This window comes from Lolium rigidum, chromosome 3 (assembly GCF_022539505.1).
Source record: "Lolium rigidum isolate FL_2022 chromosome 3, APGP_CSIRO_Lrig_0.1, whole genome shotgun sequence".
In the NCBI taxonomy this organism is placed as follows: domain Eukaryota; kingdom Viridiplantae; phylum Streptophyta; class Magnoliopsida; order Poales; family Poaceae; genus Lolium; species Lolium rigidum.
The window spans coordinates 36,698,794-36,713,700 of record NC_061510.1 but is presented as its reverse complement, the minus strand read 5'-3'; the positions used below and the strand labels follow the sequence as shown (position 1 = coordinate 36,713,700).

The 14,907-nt window shown below is 47.9% G+C and overlaps 2 protein-coding genes across 2 annotated transcripts; both read left to right on the top strand.

The window, feature by feature from the left end:
• Positions 1-1,773: 1,773 nt before the first annotated feature.
• Positions 1,774-10,143, top strand: LOC124695616 (E3 ubiquitin-protein ligase MIB1-like). The gene is made up of 2 exons (XM_047228443.1): positions 1,774-2,215; positions 9,969-10,143. The coding sequence occupies exons 1-2, from the start codon at positions 1,882-1,884 to the stop codon at positions 10,016-10,018; spliced, it is 384 nt and encodes a 127-aa protein (XP_047084399.1). The 5' UTR covers positions 1,774-1,881; the 3' UTR covers positions 10,019-10,143.
• Positions 10,144-10,205: 62 nt separating this feature from the next.
• LOC124694682 (protein ACCELERATED CELL DEATH 6-like) lies at positions 10,206-12,654 on the top strand. Its single transcript, XM_047227639.1, has 3 exons — positions 10,206-10,529; positions 10,631-11,134; positions 12,232-12,654. The coding sequence occupies exons 1-3, from the start codon at positions 10,212-10,214 to the stop codon at positions 12,652-12,654; spliced, it is 1,245 nt and encodes a 414-aa protein (XP_047083595.1). The 5' UTR covers positions 10,206-10,211.
• Positions 12,655-14,907: the final 2,253 nt, after the last annotated feature.

Below are 14,907 nucleotides of genomic sequence, written 5' to 3'. Positions count from 1 at the left end.
GCCGGATCTGCTCTTCTTCAACCAACATCGGCTTCTTCTGCAGTTCTTCTTCAACGAGCTCAACCATGTGGACGGCTTGCTCGCCTCCACGATCTTCGGCCGGCATGGCGGCTTCACTACAACCTCCAGATCGGAGGCCTCTCTTCCTAGCTGTTGGTGCTCGGCGCCTAGATTCCACCAAGTGGTTCGTCCCCGGTGGTTTCCAAGTGTCCAGCGGCAATGGAGATTCGTCGGAGTTGGGTGTTCGGGCGTTTGCGCCCTGTTCCTCGGCGGCGACGCCTTGAGGACGCCGACGTCTGATGGCGGAGCATCCCAGGGGCCCGATTGCTTTTCTAATTCTTGTCTCGGGGTGTTTGTTGTAAAGCGTGAGGGCCTTTCTTCAAATCTTAGGTTTCTCATAGCGAGAGTTGTCAAGGGGCCTCATTGTAATTTATACCCGCCACGTGTGATCTGAATGAAAATCTGGGGCCTTCTAGGCCCTGTTTCTGTTAAAAAAATCTCAAAAAAAAGTAAGTCCGATTGCATAACCTGTGGGGCCCGCATGTCTTCAACCAGGTTACCCAATGCCGGATGTTCCCCACTCTTCCGGGGCGGCGTGCCGCCGTCCACCGAGAAAACACCTTCGCCTCTCTGCCGCCGACTCGGCTCCCGCTGCTCCTCATGTCTCAAGCGGACTCACGGCCGTATATTCTGAATCTTTCAGCGACAATTTTTGCGCCGCAGCGGTTCGGCCGCCCGCTCGTCTCTGTCCTGACTGCGCCCCGCCCGCGTTGGCAGCACCGATTGGTAAAGTCCCTCTTTAACTTCTGTTCGTTCTCCACTAACTCCATCTGAATCTGAAATTAGCTGAAAACTTCGGAATTGTTGGCATCTGGAATATGGCCATCGATCTTCATATGTTTAGTGTGCATGATTACAACGGACGCTCCACCAGATAGTCATGAGGAAACGACGAAGACGAATGCTTCGTTTGGAGCATAGCATATTATAGTGTCAACAATGTGTCGTTACTGAATAAAAAAATCCGTCGTGTTCTTTTTGCAGCATTAATTAATCGATATGGATCACGCGAACCAAGCAAGGAATGGAGAAGACGACGACTTTTTCTCAATTGGTGAGGAAAAGACGACTTCGTATGTGATTAGTAGTTAGTACACTTGGTACAGATTTGTACAGCTACACATGAACCACATGCCAGACTTAGGCAGCCATCATACACTGAGGATCCATGTTATAAGCAATCCCTGGTTGTAAGAAGGAAGAGGGAAGGGAGAATTTGCACCTCAAATGGCGATGATGATGCCGAGCAGCAGTGGCGAGGGACGATCTAGCTTGCCCATGGAGGCGAATGCCGTGGTAGCGGTGTCGGTGGACCCCAAACTGATGGTGACCACAGACCGCGGTGACTGTCAGCAGCTGAAAGATCTGCTGAGCAAAGAGGATTCAACAACAAAGCCTCTCCCGGCAGTCACCATGAACCCCCTCCTGCTATCATCGGCGTGCTCTGGCTCTTGGCAAGACTTGGAACATCTTCTCAACAGTGGAAGCAGCCCATCTGTCAGGTATAACCAAAAATTTCTTGACCTGCTAACGGCATACAGCTCCGACAGCTGCATCAACAAGAGCGCGTCGGCGCAGAAAGCTTCTGAGGATGTTGAAGCGTCTCTGAACCAGCTGCCTTCGGTATCTGCTTTGTCACTCCTGGAGGGGGTCACCGTTGAAGGGGGCACTGCATTGCATATGGTGGCCACATATGGTGACAGCGATGGCTTCTTGAGGAGCGCCGACATCATCCATAGCAAGGCAAAACACCTTTTGTTTGTGCAAAACAACAATGGCGACACGCCCCTGCATTGCGCCTCACGGGCCGGGAGGTCTCGAATGGTCTCTCATCTCATTGGACTGGCCAGCTGGGACGAGGATAATACAGGTGTTAACAAAGGGAAGGAACTGCTGGAAATAGAAAACAAGGATAAGGAGACAGCATTGCATCAGGCAGTACGCATTGGGAACAATAGTATAGTCAAGCTGCTTATGAAGGAAAACTCAGAGTTGGCCAGTTTTCCGAAACATGGCACTTCACCTCTGTACCTAGCCATATTGCTGGAAGAGGACATCATTGTTGAGACGCTTTATAATGCGAGTCACATGAAGCTTTCTTACTCTGGGCAAAATGGACAGAATGCATTGCATGCTGCAGTTCTTCGAGGGACAGGTACCCAGTCATCTCTTAGCAAATCTGGATTCCTACTGTTTTCTGCAGATGTTTTTCAGCATGGTTTTGCCTCCTATTCCTCCTAGTTCGATTTGTATTTATGTAGTTTTCTCACTAAAATTCATTAAATTCATCTGAAGCATCAAGAATTGAGCAGCATCTAGCATATGCCTTTTCCCTCTTTCAGCTAACCTGTCTTGTCCCGGTGTTCACGAAATATGATAGATAAATGTTACGACCCAGGTGCCGTGCCAGGAGATGCAGTCAGGAGTTAAACGAGGACGAGCACGGGACATACGCAGGAGGCGTATTTCGGGAAGGCGTGATCCAGCTGGCGAAGAGCTGGCCAGCTGAAGACGGGTCCGTGGGACCGGGTCTCCTTTATCTAGCGATGAACTCCTTCGTGAGGGGCACGAAAAGTAGAACTGGCATTTGAATCGGGATCTGAAGCTAGGCTTCGTCCTTGGACTCTCCTTCCTCCCTTCCCAATTCTCTTGTATCCCTGTAATCTGCTACTTGTTGGTGATTCGAGATCAAGGACCATAACATCTGGTATCAGAGCAGAAATCCGATCCTGGAGTACCTGGAGAAGCCCCGATATCGCACCAAGGCCACGCAGAAGCTCATGACGATGGAGGAGCAGATCGCGGCTCTCACCGCCGCGGTCCGTGAAGGGCGCGCCTCGACGGAGGCCAAGTTCGAGACACTGCAGTCCTCCGTCGACAACTGGAAGCCAGTGATCACGGATCTCCAGGCGCAAGTGGAGGCGCTTCGCGTCAAGGTCGACCGCCTCGCCCCGCATCTGGAGGGCTCGATTTCGCCGACAACCACGGCGGAGCCAGATGGAGATCATGGAGGACGCGCGCCTGGGCCACTTCTCGGCAGCGGCAGCGGCGACACCTCCGGGCCCAGCGGCCACCGCCAGCAACACGCCACCGGGGGAAACGTGCTCGGGATCGTGCCCAGTATCGTTCCTCCGGTCACAGGTGCGAGTCAATTACTCTCCAGTACCATGAATTCGCACGATTCCTTCGACGGCAGAGATCCTCGTACTTCACACCACCACTGGGCACTACCAAAACTGGATTTCCCATCCTTCGATGGGGAAAATCCCCAGTTCTGGAAAGCGAGATGCGAGAAGTATTTCGATGTCTATGGGTTACAACCTGAGATGTGGGTTAGGGTAGCTACTCTCCATTTCACCGGCAACGCAGCGCGTTGGCTGCAAGTTCATGAGAAACACCATGATATAGCAAACTGGAAGGGGTTGTGTGAGTTGCTGTTAGAGAAATTCGGACGCGAGCAGTATCAGGCACTGCTCCGTCAGTTTAACACTCTCAAGCAGCAGGGTTCAGTTAGCGAGTACATGAACCAATTTGAAGATCTGATGCACCAAATTTTAGCACACAATCCTGCCATTGATGCCTTATTTTTCACCACACAGTTTCTGGAAGGGTTGAAAGTAGAAATTAAATCTGGTGTCGTGTTACATAGACCAAGGGATTTGGATACTGCTTTCTCTTTGGCTACGATGCAGGAGGAGCTGGTTGACGCCTTGCCAAGGCGGGATTACCGGAGACATGAAGGAGGAGGGCAGGGCCGCTACCCGGCTCGCCCACTGCTGGCATTGGGAGCACCTTCCGCGCGCCCCATGCTGCCGGCTCCACCACCAGCTGCGGAAGACAGACGTGGTGTGGATGGTGCACGCGCTGCAGATCGACCTGCACGCATCGACAATGGACGCGGAGATGATCGAGTGGGAGCCTTGCGTGCTTATCGTCGAGCACGTGGCTTATGTTTCAAGTGCGGCGAGCGTTGGGGCCAAGGCCACCAATGCGCGACGACAGTTCAATTACATGTCGTCGAGGAGCTGCTGGACTTGCTGCAAGCAGAGCGGTACCTGGAGGAAGCTGAGGAAGAATCTGATGATGATATTTTGATGTCGATATCGAAGCTGGCAATATCGGGAGCAACGACACCAACGACTGTGCGTTTGGTGGGCATGATAGAGGATCAAGAGGTGCTGATCTTGGTTGATTCTGGTAGCTCACACTGCTTTATTAGTGAGAAGGTAGCTGCACGACTGAAGACTACACCACAGCATATTCCTGAGGCCAAGGTCAGGATTGCAAATGGGGGCATTCTCACCTGTGATCAGCAGCTTTCAGCATGTACATGGTGGTCACAAGGACATTCATTCACCACAGATCTACGCATTCTCGCCTTAGGTTGCTATGATATGGTGGTGGGCATGGATTGGCTAGAATCAGTCAGCCCTATGAATGTGAACTGGGTACACAAAACTTTACAGTTTCAGCACAACGGGGAGCTGGTGTTCTTGAGAGGAGTGCAAAATACAGCTACTGAATGTGCTCCTATCTCTATAGCACAGCTGCAAGCAATGGAGCGTGCAAATTCGGTGTTACACATGGTGGCAGTTTTTGTTGCTGAAGATGATCAGAAAACGGATGATATGCCACGACCAGTGCACATCTTGCTCCAGGAGTTCTCAGATGTTTTCCGTGAACCAACTGAATTGCCGCCAGCCCGAGATTGGGATCATACTATTCCGCTGATTCCCGGAGCTCACCCAGTGAATAGCCGTCAGTACAGATATACACCGGCACAGAAAAGTGAGATTGAACAGCAGGTGAAGACGATGTTAAAGGCAGGTTTAATACAACCTAGTGCAAGTCCGTTCTCGTCTCCTGTGCTTTTGGTGCGCAAAAAGGACCTTACATGGAGGTTTTGCATTGACTATCGCTTACTTAATGCAATCACCATCAAAAACAGATACCCGTTGCCTGTGATTGATGAGCTCCTGGATGAGTTAGCGGGGGCATGCTGGTTCTCCAAAGCCGGATCTCCGGGCGGGCTATCATCAGATCAGACTGAGGCCGGGGGAGGAACACAAAACTGCGTTCCGCACGCATCAAGGCCACTTTGAATTCAAGGTAATGCCATTTGGATTGACGACAGCACCGGCAACATTCCGGGGGAGGACTTATCCGTTATAAGGGTCGCATTTGGATCGGCAAGGATGCTGTCACTCAGCAACAATTGGTTCGCTCTCTGCATGATAGTGCAGTTGGAGGGCACTCGGGGTTCCATGCAACTTATCATCGAGTGAAACGTCTATTTGCTTGGGCAGGCATGAAGCAATCAGTGAAACAGTTCGTTCAGGAGTGTGTGACTTGTCAACAAGCGAAAACAGAACGACGTGCACCTGCAGGACTGCTTCAGCCACTAGATATTCCAGGTCAGCCATGGGAAGTAATCTCATTGGACTTTATTGAAGGGCTTCCTCGGTCAGCTAACCATGATACAATCTTGGTGATCGTGGACAAGTTCTCCAGATACAGCCATTTCATTCCTTTGAAGCATCCGTTTACAGCATTGCAAGTGGCCAAGGCATACATGACCAATGTCTTCAAGATTCATGGACTACCACAAGCCATCATCTCGGACCGTGACAGAATATTCACAAGTACTCTTTGGCAGGAGTTGTTTCGACCGTCGCAGACCGAGCTTCGTCTCGGTTCTTCGTATCATCCGCAGAGCGATGGTCAAACAGAGAGGGTTAATCAATGTTTGGAAGCTTATCCGAGGTGTGCTGTTCACTCTTGTCCGGGCAATTGGTTCCATTGGCTGCATCTGGCTGAGTACCGGTACAATACATCGTACCACTCAGCCCTTGGCACTACTCCATTCCAGGTACTCTTCAATCGTCTTCCTCGTGAATTCGGAACCATTCAAGTTGATCAGTGTCAAGTTACTGACCTCGCTGCATGGCTGCGGGAACGGGAGATTGTCTGGGAGCTGCTCAAGCAGCAGCTGATACGAGCACAGCAGAGGATGAAGCATCAAGCAGACAAGCACCGCACTGAGCGCGAGTTCGCGGTGGGCGATCATGTTTTCCTCAAGCTACAACCGTATATCCAGACATCGGTGGCTCAGCGACCTCACCAGAAGCCGGCGTTCCGATACTATGGTCCATACGCCATCACAAAGCGCGTGGGCACAGTGGCGTACAAGCTCGACTTGCCAGCGACAAGCAAGATACACGACGTCGTCCATGTTTCACTCTTGAAGAAGGCGGTGCGCCCCAGTACGCCGGTGAGCAAGCACCTGCCACCGTCCATCGATCTTCTGCAGGCTGTCCAGGGTCCTCAGCGAGTACTGGATCATCGTCTGGTCAAGCGCGGCAACACCACTCACTCCCAGATACTGGTGCAATGGGAGGGCCTGCCTCCAAACTTGGCAACTTGGGAAGACAAGGACGACATCCAGCGCCGCTACGACATGACGACGGCGTGGGGACACGCCGTTTCTCAAGGAGGGGAGAATGTTACGACCCAGGTGCCGTGCCAGGAGATGCAGTCAGGAGTTAAACGAGGACGAGCACGGGACATACGCAGGAGGCGTATTTCGGGAAGGCGTGATCCAGCTGGCGAAGAGCTGGCCAGCTGAAGACGGGTCCGTGGGACCGGGTCTCCTTTATCTAGCGATGAACTCCTTCGTGAGGGGCACGAAAAGTAGAACTGGCATTTGAATCGGGATCTGAAGCTAGGCTTCGTCCTTGGACTCTCCTTCCTCCCTTCCCAATTCTCTTGTATCCCTGTAATCTGCTACTTGTTGGTGATTCGAGATCAAGGACCATAACAATAATCCTCTGAGGCAACACATAGTTCTCAAACTGGGTATTTATGCATTCAGTACCATATATGACCTGAACACTTTGACTAATCCATTGCACCGATTCATAGTGGTTCTATGAAACTCTCTGAAAGAGTACATCACATGAAGAAAATTGCTGTTCATGAGAAACAACCAATTAAATCTAATCCGATGAATAAAATTCAGTAACCATGACACAGGCCTTGAACACCCTAATAGACAGTATGAAATGGCATATTACTTCTGATACAAGAATAACGATATGGTGCGTTCTTGTATGCTTTGATAGTTGGAAGTGTCACATATTAGTCTGGTGTTGTTAGCATTACTGAACAGTACTGTATTTAATGACCCAAATGTTCAGAGAGATATGTAATCAAGGCACAATGATGCAGTACAAGTTCCTCTGCAAGATATTTCCGCTCCCAATGTCTAAATTTCTCTTTTCAACTAATATATACCATTTCCCACACTTCAGTTCTTACTGTACTGTTGTTATCAGAAGGACATTTACAGGAAACACCAATTGCAAGCCCAAACCTAGATCAGTAAACCACTCTGTGTGCATACAGAACACTGCATGCCATTGACAAAACTCGATCCCTGAACAGCACAATACCACGCCATGGCCGGAATCAGATTAATCCGCTCTGTATTCCATCCCAACTCCCAACTAACTGCAGAGTCCGGAATCAAATTAGTTCGTAGGATCTAGTCGATCGACATGTCAGGCAGCCGTTCGTCAGGTTGCTCTCAGTCTGCCAAGCCAAGAAAGTAGCAGATAGAGGCTGTAACTGATCATACATACTCATACAGATGCATTCCAAACAGACCGTATGGGCTTTAGTATGGCTCTACATATGACTTGATAATTCACTAATTACTGTCATGCCGTTCGTTATGAAGGGAGACAGGGCGATCTTAGTCGTTGTCTGTTTGAGTTTGGGGAGGGGGGTGTACTGAAGCAGAAGTGTTTGCTTTAACTCTATATGAGGATCGATATGTTTTGGCCATAAAAAAAAAACAATCCAATGTTTGACAAGTTTATTTCACACCTAATTTTTGTCAGGTTCTCACATGGAATAAGTTCCACATATGTGAGTCTTGAGTGTATCTTTTTCATCCACACATACTGCATCATGGCATGCCCCTACATGGGGCTCCATTTTAATACCCCCCCCCCCAAGGTATTTAAGGGAAGGGCCCATTTCCAATATAGCCTTCAGCTACTAGGACGCAGATTTTTGGCTCTCGGGTGCGCCAGAACCCGTTTTCAACAATAAATTTCTAAAAAATACTAAAATTACTTATAAAAAATCGGCATAAATCATGTGTGTAGAGAATGTATTCAGGTATGGGCATGTCAAGTTTGAACCGAAAATAAGAAAGTATGTAACCTACACAAAAATAACAAATCATACTGTTTACAGTGTAAGAAGTACACGTACACTATTTACAGTATAACAAAGTTCAGTTTTCTCTTTTTTGTGTAGGTCACATACGATCATATTTTTTCTTGAAAATTTGCACAGGCAAATATCAAGGTGTCATATACACGCGTGAATTATTTCAAAATTTTCTAAAATATTTAAATCGCATTTTTCAAAAAAATTGAAACCAGGTGCGCTGGCACCTAGGTGCTCCACCATATTTTCATCAGCTACTACTCCTAGTTAATGTTGGTAATAAAAGGCGTATTTTCTTCATTACTCCCAGTAAATTTGTCAAATGTGCACCCATTTACATTGTTCCACCTCTCTCCTTTTCTTATGGCTGCCGATAAATTCTAAAACCTGGCCCTTTCCCACTTATTCTATGAAACCAACTTATCCCCTCTTAGGGATGGTGGCGATGGCAACTTCAAAGTGGTCATTCGTATGAAAAAGATTCTGATCATGTAAAAGAAATGCTTCAAAATGTAAATAAGATGTTCTGAAGATGAAGAAACGGTTAAATTACCATAATACTGTGGACCGTTGTACTGAGTTTTCCTTTTTCCAAATAGCTCAAATGTGCAAAACAATAATTTCCATTTACGAACCATCTCCACACTGTTTTACTCAAGCTAATAGGAGCACGTGCACTTGATTGCACTATATCCTCACTTGGCGTAGAATTCCATATTTAGGTCTAATAACTCTTATGTGCAAGATGGGGGTTTATGATGTTTTTTAATGTAAATAACAAACTTCGTAACACAGTGGAATGTGTTCACATTCTAATATGTATTTGATTATACTCCCTCCGTCCTTGAAAGAGTGTATGTTTAGGTTTTTCAAGGCATATTAAGATTTTTGCATTGGGAAAGTGTCACCCCCCATCTCTCACCTCCTTAGAGCATCTCCACCGGAAGCCCCCATAAAATCGCCGGCATGCGTGCCGGCAGCAAGCTACAGGGCATGGGCCATGTGCTATTGGGAGCAGGGTCACACAACGGTTAACCCCAATAGGTGCCCCCGCAACAGGCCATGCATGCCTCTCTATGCATAAAGACAAAAAGGTGGGGAAAGAAAAAGTATGAGACGAGAATCTTTTGGAGGGGGTCTCACTGCGACTGGGCCCGTTGCACATGTGCTGAGCTAGAGTTTGTAGCCAGTGCTCCCAATAGGAACCTTTGTACCGGGCGCGGGTGGGGTTCGCCTGCTATTGTACTTGGCGGCGCATTTTGGGGGACGCTAGTGGAAGCTTATTTTATGACTAGAAGTCTAGAACCCCAATAGACCTATGGGGGTCGCTATTGGCACCGCCAGTTGAGATGCTCTTAGTTTCACCACATCTAGTGTGCTACTTGCATGTAGAAAAGAAGAAGGCCATGTGCTAAATGTTATTGGTCTTGATCCCCGTGTGATGAGAGAGAAGCATTTTAAAGTACATTGAAAAGAGAGAAGTATACTCTTTTGTGGATAAATTTTGAACCTAAACGTCCACTTAGTTGAGGACGGAGGGAGTATAATTTAAGGGTCTAAGAATCACTGAAGACTTCCAAGAAAAAATAATATTCTTACTCTGCTTTTCAATTCTAGTTGAGTGTTTCACTTCCCTAGTAGTAATATTTTCACTTTAATTAATTTAACAGAAAGACCCATTTGCAGAGCTTACAAAAAAGCTCCTGGAGTGGAACAATGATCTCACTACACAAAGGGATGAAAATGGGAGTACGCCTCTCCATTTTGCTGCAGCTCTTGTACAGCAAAGTCATCGAGGAAGTGTATGTTCACTAATATTGGAAGCTAACCCAGCTGCATTGTATCAATCCGACAACAAAGGATTATTTCCAATACACGTTGCTGCTTCTGTTGGCGAAAGAGGGACAATCATCATGTTTCTTAAGAAGTCTACAAGCAGTGCTGGTTTGCAAGACACTATGGGAAGGACATTCCTTCATATAGCTGCTGAGAATAATAAAGTTCGGATTGTCAGTTTTGTTTGCAGAAATCAGTCACTCTCATGGATTCTGAACATTCAGGACTATGATGGAAACACTGCACTACACCTAGCTATCCAGGCAGGGAGTCTTCTCATGTTTTGTGCTTTGTTAGGGAATCGGCAAATACATTTAAATATATCAAATAAGAAAGGGCAAACTGCTCTAGATATATCGCGATATAAGATTCCCCCAGGATTGTTTGATGATCAGGTAATGTATTTTTTTTGTTTTTAATTACTGCCCTTGATACAATATAAAATAATGAAGATCTGTGTGGTTTGGCTTCACCTATTTCTCTTTCGTTTGTGCAGAATAGTGAAACAAGAATACATTATGCACTCAAAGTCGTTCATGCTAGGAGTGGTAATTGTCGTCGCGATCACTTTGAGGAAAACTACAATCACCAGTTAAAACATACTCAAAGAGAAGAATTGAAGAACATGAAAGAATCAACACAGACACTGTGTATTGGTGCAGTTCTAATTGCAACCGTGACATTTGGTGCTACTTTCGCCCTTCCTGGAGGGTACAGAGATGATGAACATACTAATGGAGGCACGCCAACACTTGCTGGGAGGTATGCTTTTGATGCATTCATACTAGCCAGCACATTGTCCTTCATCCTGTCTGCGATGTCTATCGTGGGCCTCATGTATTCAGGTTACTCTATTTTAAACCCACACAGTCGCAGAATTTACTTACTGGTAGCCTTATATTTTGCGTCAATGTCGATCACATGCTTCATGGTAGCTTTTGCACTAGGTTTGTATATGGTGCTAGCGCCAGTTGCTCACAAGTCTGCCATCACTATCTGTGTCATTAGCCCTCTTGTTATCCTATGCAACAAAACAGAATTTTGGATAAAGTGGGCTCTTTTAGCACCGCCGTTATGCACTCGAATTGGGCTAATTCGCACATTGGTATTGGTAACAACAAGAATACTATTCAACACATTGATGGAATTTTGGCCCATTATATTCATTTTTGTCTGGGCTGCATATACAAGGAACCAGTTCTAGAAATGGAACCCGATGATACAACTACCGGCAACCCTGATGAAGATGCTTCAAATACAACATTTTTTGGGCGAGGTGTTTTCCTTTGGCCTGTTAGGGATTTCGGATTTAGTGTTGTCGCCATATTATTTTTCTTGTCAGTCTTTTTTTTAGAAAAAGTGTTTCGGTAAATGTTATGTATCTTTTTGTTCAAGAATTTGTGCACATAATCATATAAATTCTGATTACGAGTCTTATCAACAATTTTTTTTTGAGTTGTGCAACTTATTTTGATTTCCCCGCATATAGCTCTTATTTGAGCATGTACAATTTAGTGTAGGAAGACAAATCCCTAGCTAAACAGTTGGTAAAGATATTACATGATATGAATGTTGCCTTGATACTCACCTCTTAAGTGAAAGCACTCTGCTTTGCTACCGTGATGATTTTTTTTTTTTGGATTTGGGTAATTGTTTGGCCTCACGGACGAAGTTTCATCAGAATGTTGAATGTATTGTCAATCGACTTGTGTGTCTCATCCTTCTACACCATCATTGCTTTAACATTGTGCTAGAGGGTTTATGTACCATGAAATAAGAAAGAAGGTGTGATGGTGTCGCAAGGAGCATGGTTAAACTGAGCCAGGACAGAGTTGTTTGGTGAATATGGTTGAAGTCGAGCGTCCTCTTAATAAGTTAAGACTAGTAGAGGGGAAACAAAGTGGAGGAGAGTGCTCCACGACACCAAGCATCAAAAATATATGGCACTCCTTGTACGAAATTGCATGTGCGTCATTTTCATGTTGATGGTGCGTAGTGATGGTAGCAGGTTTAGGTGCGTCAACTCAGTGATATCCTCTTGTGCGCGAATAATAAACTTTACTGTATTGATTTTTGACTGCTTGTTGTATGGGCCAGAAGTCACGAGGGCATCTCCAATGCGAGTACCCATCCCGCGCCTGCGTGTTCGGATGGGTCAAAACGGACAAAAACGCGGTCCAACGTGGCCACGCATCACAAATGCGGATGACCGCGGCGTCTGAGATGACCCAAACCCGGCCAAAATCTGGGTCGCGTTTGCGTGACCGTGAACGCCGATCGCGTGAGGATTCCACTCCAGCTTTATCAGCTAGGTGGCCAAAATCTGGGCCGCGTTTGCGTGACCGTGGACGCCGATCGCGTGAGGATTCCACTCCAGCTTTATCAGCTAGGTGGCTCGACGGCGGCCGCCCGCCGGCGTTCCTTCGCGTCCGCCCTCGTGTTGGCCCTCCTCGTAGCTTCGGCGCGCTCCGCCTCCTGCGGCATCACGGCCCGCTTCCCCCACGACCCGACCTCCCATAGAACGCGCTCGGCGCGTTCGACCACGTCCTGTGCCTCGTGGTGGACGCGGCCGGCGTCCTGGGCCTCGTGGTTCGCCTACTAGCGACACCGGCGGTCTTGGCGGCCGAGCTCGGCCTCCGCAGCCTCCTCGTGGGCGCGCCGATCGGGCAAGGGCAGCTGCAGGACATCCGCCTCCTCCTCGGCGGCACGGTCTGGCCCCTCTTTCGCGGCCTCATACCAGCCGTCGTAGGCCTCGTGCGAGCCGTCCGCGGCCTCCACCAGCTCCGCGTCCTCTGCCTTCTTCACCGCCCCCTCGGCCGCGACGCGGATCACCTCGTCGTCGGCGACACACCGCGCGTCCTGCCGCTCCTCCTCCTCCGTCCGCGGGAACCTAGCGCGGGCGACGAGGGAGAGCTTGGCCCACGTGGTCTGCAGGGTGCACGACATGGTGATGGAGGAGGAGAGGGCGCCGGAGAAGGTAGTGGGGGAGAGGACGGCGGAGCGAGTGAGGTCTGCCGTGCGCGCCGTCTTTTATAGCCGGCGGCCTTGGCGGGAAACTTGGGTGCGAGCGCACGCCCTAGGCCTTTTCGTGCGCGCAGGAACTTTCCCGCGCGTTCTCCCGCCCGCCATTGCTGTCCCGTAGAGGCCTACCATGGCGCAGCACCGCCAAGGAAAGACAAACCACGTGGCGGGTTTATGGGTCGCCGCGTTGGACGCAACGTGCGACCCAAACGGACACGCGAACGCGGAAGCTATCCGCATGTCCGCATGGCCACCCAAACGGCCCAAAACGGACGGTCCAACACGTCCGTTTGGGTACCTGCGTTGGGATGCCCTGACCTACAATAGAGGGAGGACTGTCGGTGATTTCCTTTTGACGAGCTTGGAATGAGGAACAATAAAGGCCTTTGCAAGATCAAAATATCAGTTAACTTTGGCCCACATTTTGAAGTAGACTCACATACGGGAAGTAAAGAGATAATGATAGTGTGCATCACTGCATGTAAACATTTACTTCGCCATGTTATCGGTCTGAATTTTTTTAAGGGCAGTGTAAATTGTGAACGGTGAGCGGTTGATAAAGTTATAAATAATCTCTTCAGGCGTTGGAGGGTAGCATATAGTGCCTCAAGGCACCGGAGAATCCAACCTACTTGAGATAAGCAGAGAAGGAAAAAAAAGCTCTTGTATGTAGGAGTATTCACTAAATCTCACATCCTTGCCAAAGTTTAAGTTTAGCTACTTACGTCATTCATGCCACTGAAGTTCTTCGTTATGGTAGATTGTAGGATTAGGGGGCGCTGGGAAACGCTAGAGTATGGACTTCCAGAATGGGAGAAAAACGTTCACCTAGCAGCCCAGTCAATGTAGCATGCAATTATGCATCAGTGCTCTCCACCCGCGGTGGGACTGGGATCCGGTTCCTTGCTGTACACAAGGCGCGGCGCTCCACCGCCGTAGCTCTCACTGGCTCCTCCACGCAGCCGCGATGGGGCATACTGATCCGCGATGAGGGTGCTGAGATAGATAATTCGAGTACTAGAACATATATGACAAATATTGACTAAAATTCGCAACAAGCAAACTCAGTAGCAGCATCCAAGTGACAGCCGTCTTCCAAGTTTCATCAAGAGACCAACTCATCAATCATCATGTACCTTCAACCAAAAAAGAACCATTAGTAACCACGTAGTTCAGATTTCAGAATTATTAGTACAAAAAAGAGCCAATATGTTACATAATACAAAGTTCAGAACTTCAAATTTATAGTACCGATCAGCTATTCAGTTCCTAGTGTTTCAGCATTCAAGTCCTCCGAATTTTCCTTGGTGGTTCAGCTGGTTCATCCTCCAAGCTACCTTAACGCAGCTGCTCAAGCTTCAAGCTAGAATCCTCCAACAGACTATTCTCAGGCTCAACATCCCACTTATAATGTGGACCTGAATTGTAGCCCTCTGAAAATCTTCTCTTGAGACGCTAGTTTGCATGAATGTAGACAAGCTTATCAGCTATGTTTACATTCAGAGGATTTTTTTTTATACTATATATGACTGAGTAGGTACTCCAATTTCTTTCAGCAGAGGAGCTACTTATTGGCTGAGACAATACTTTCTTTGCCACCTCGTTTAAATGTGGAGTTCCTGAACCATAATTGAACCACCAATCTATGGCATTCAGAGTGGCAGCATCAGCTTGCTGCTTTTGCATACAAACCTTTCTTCATTATAAAGGAGTTAAAATCCTCACGTAAAAGAGCAAACTCAGCTTTATAGT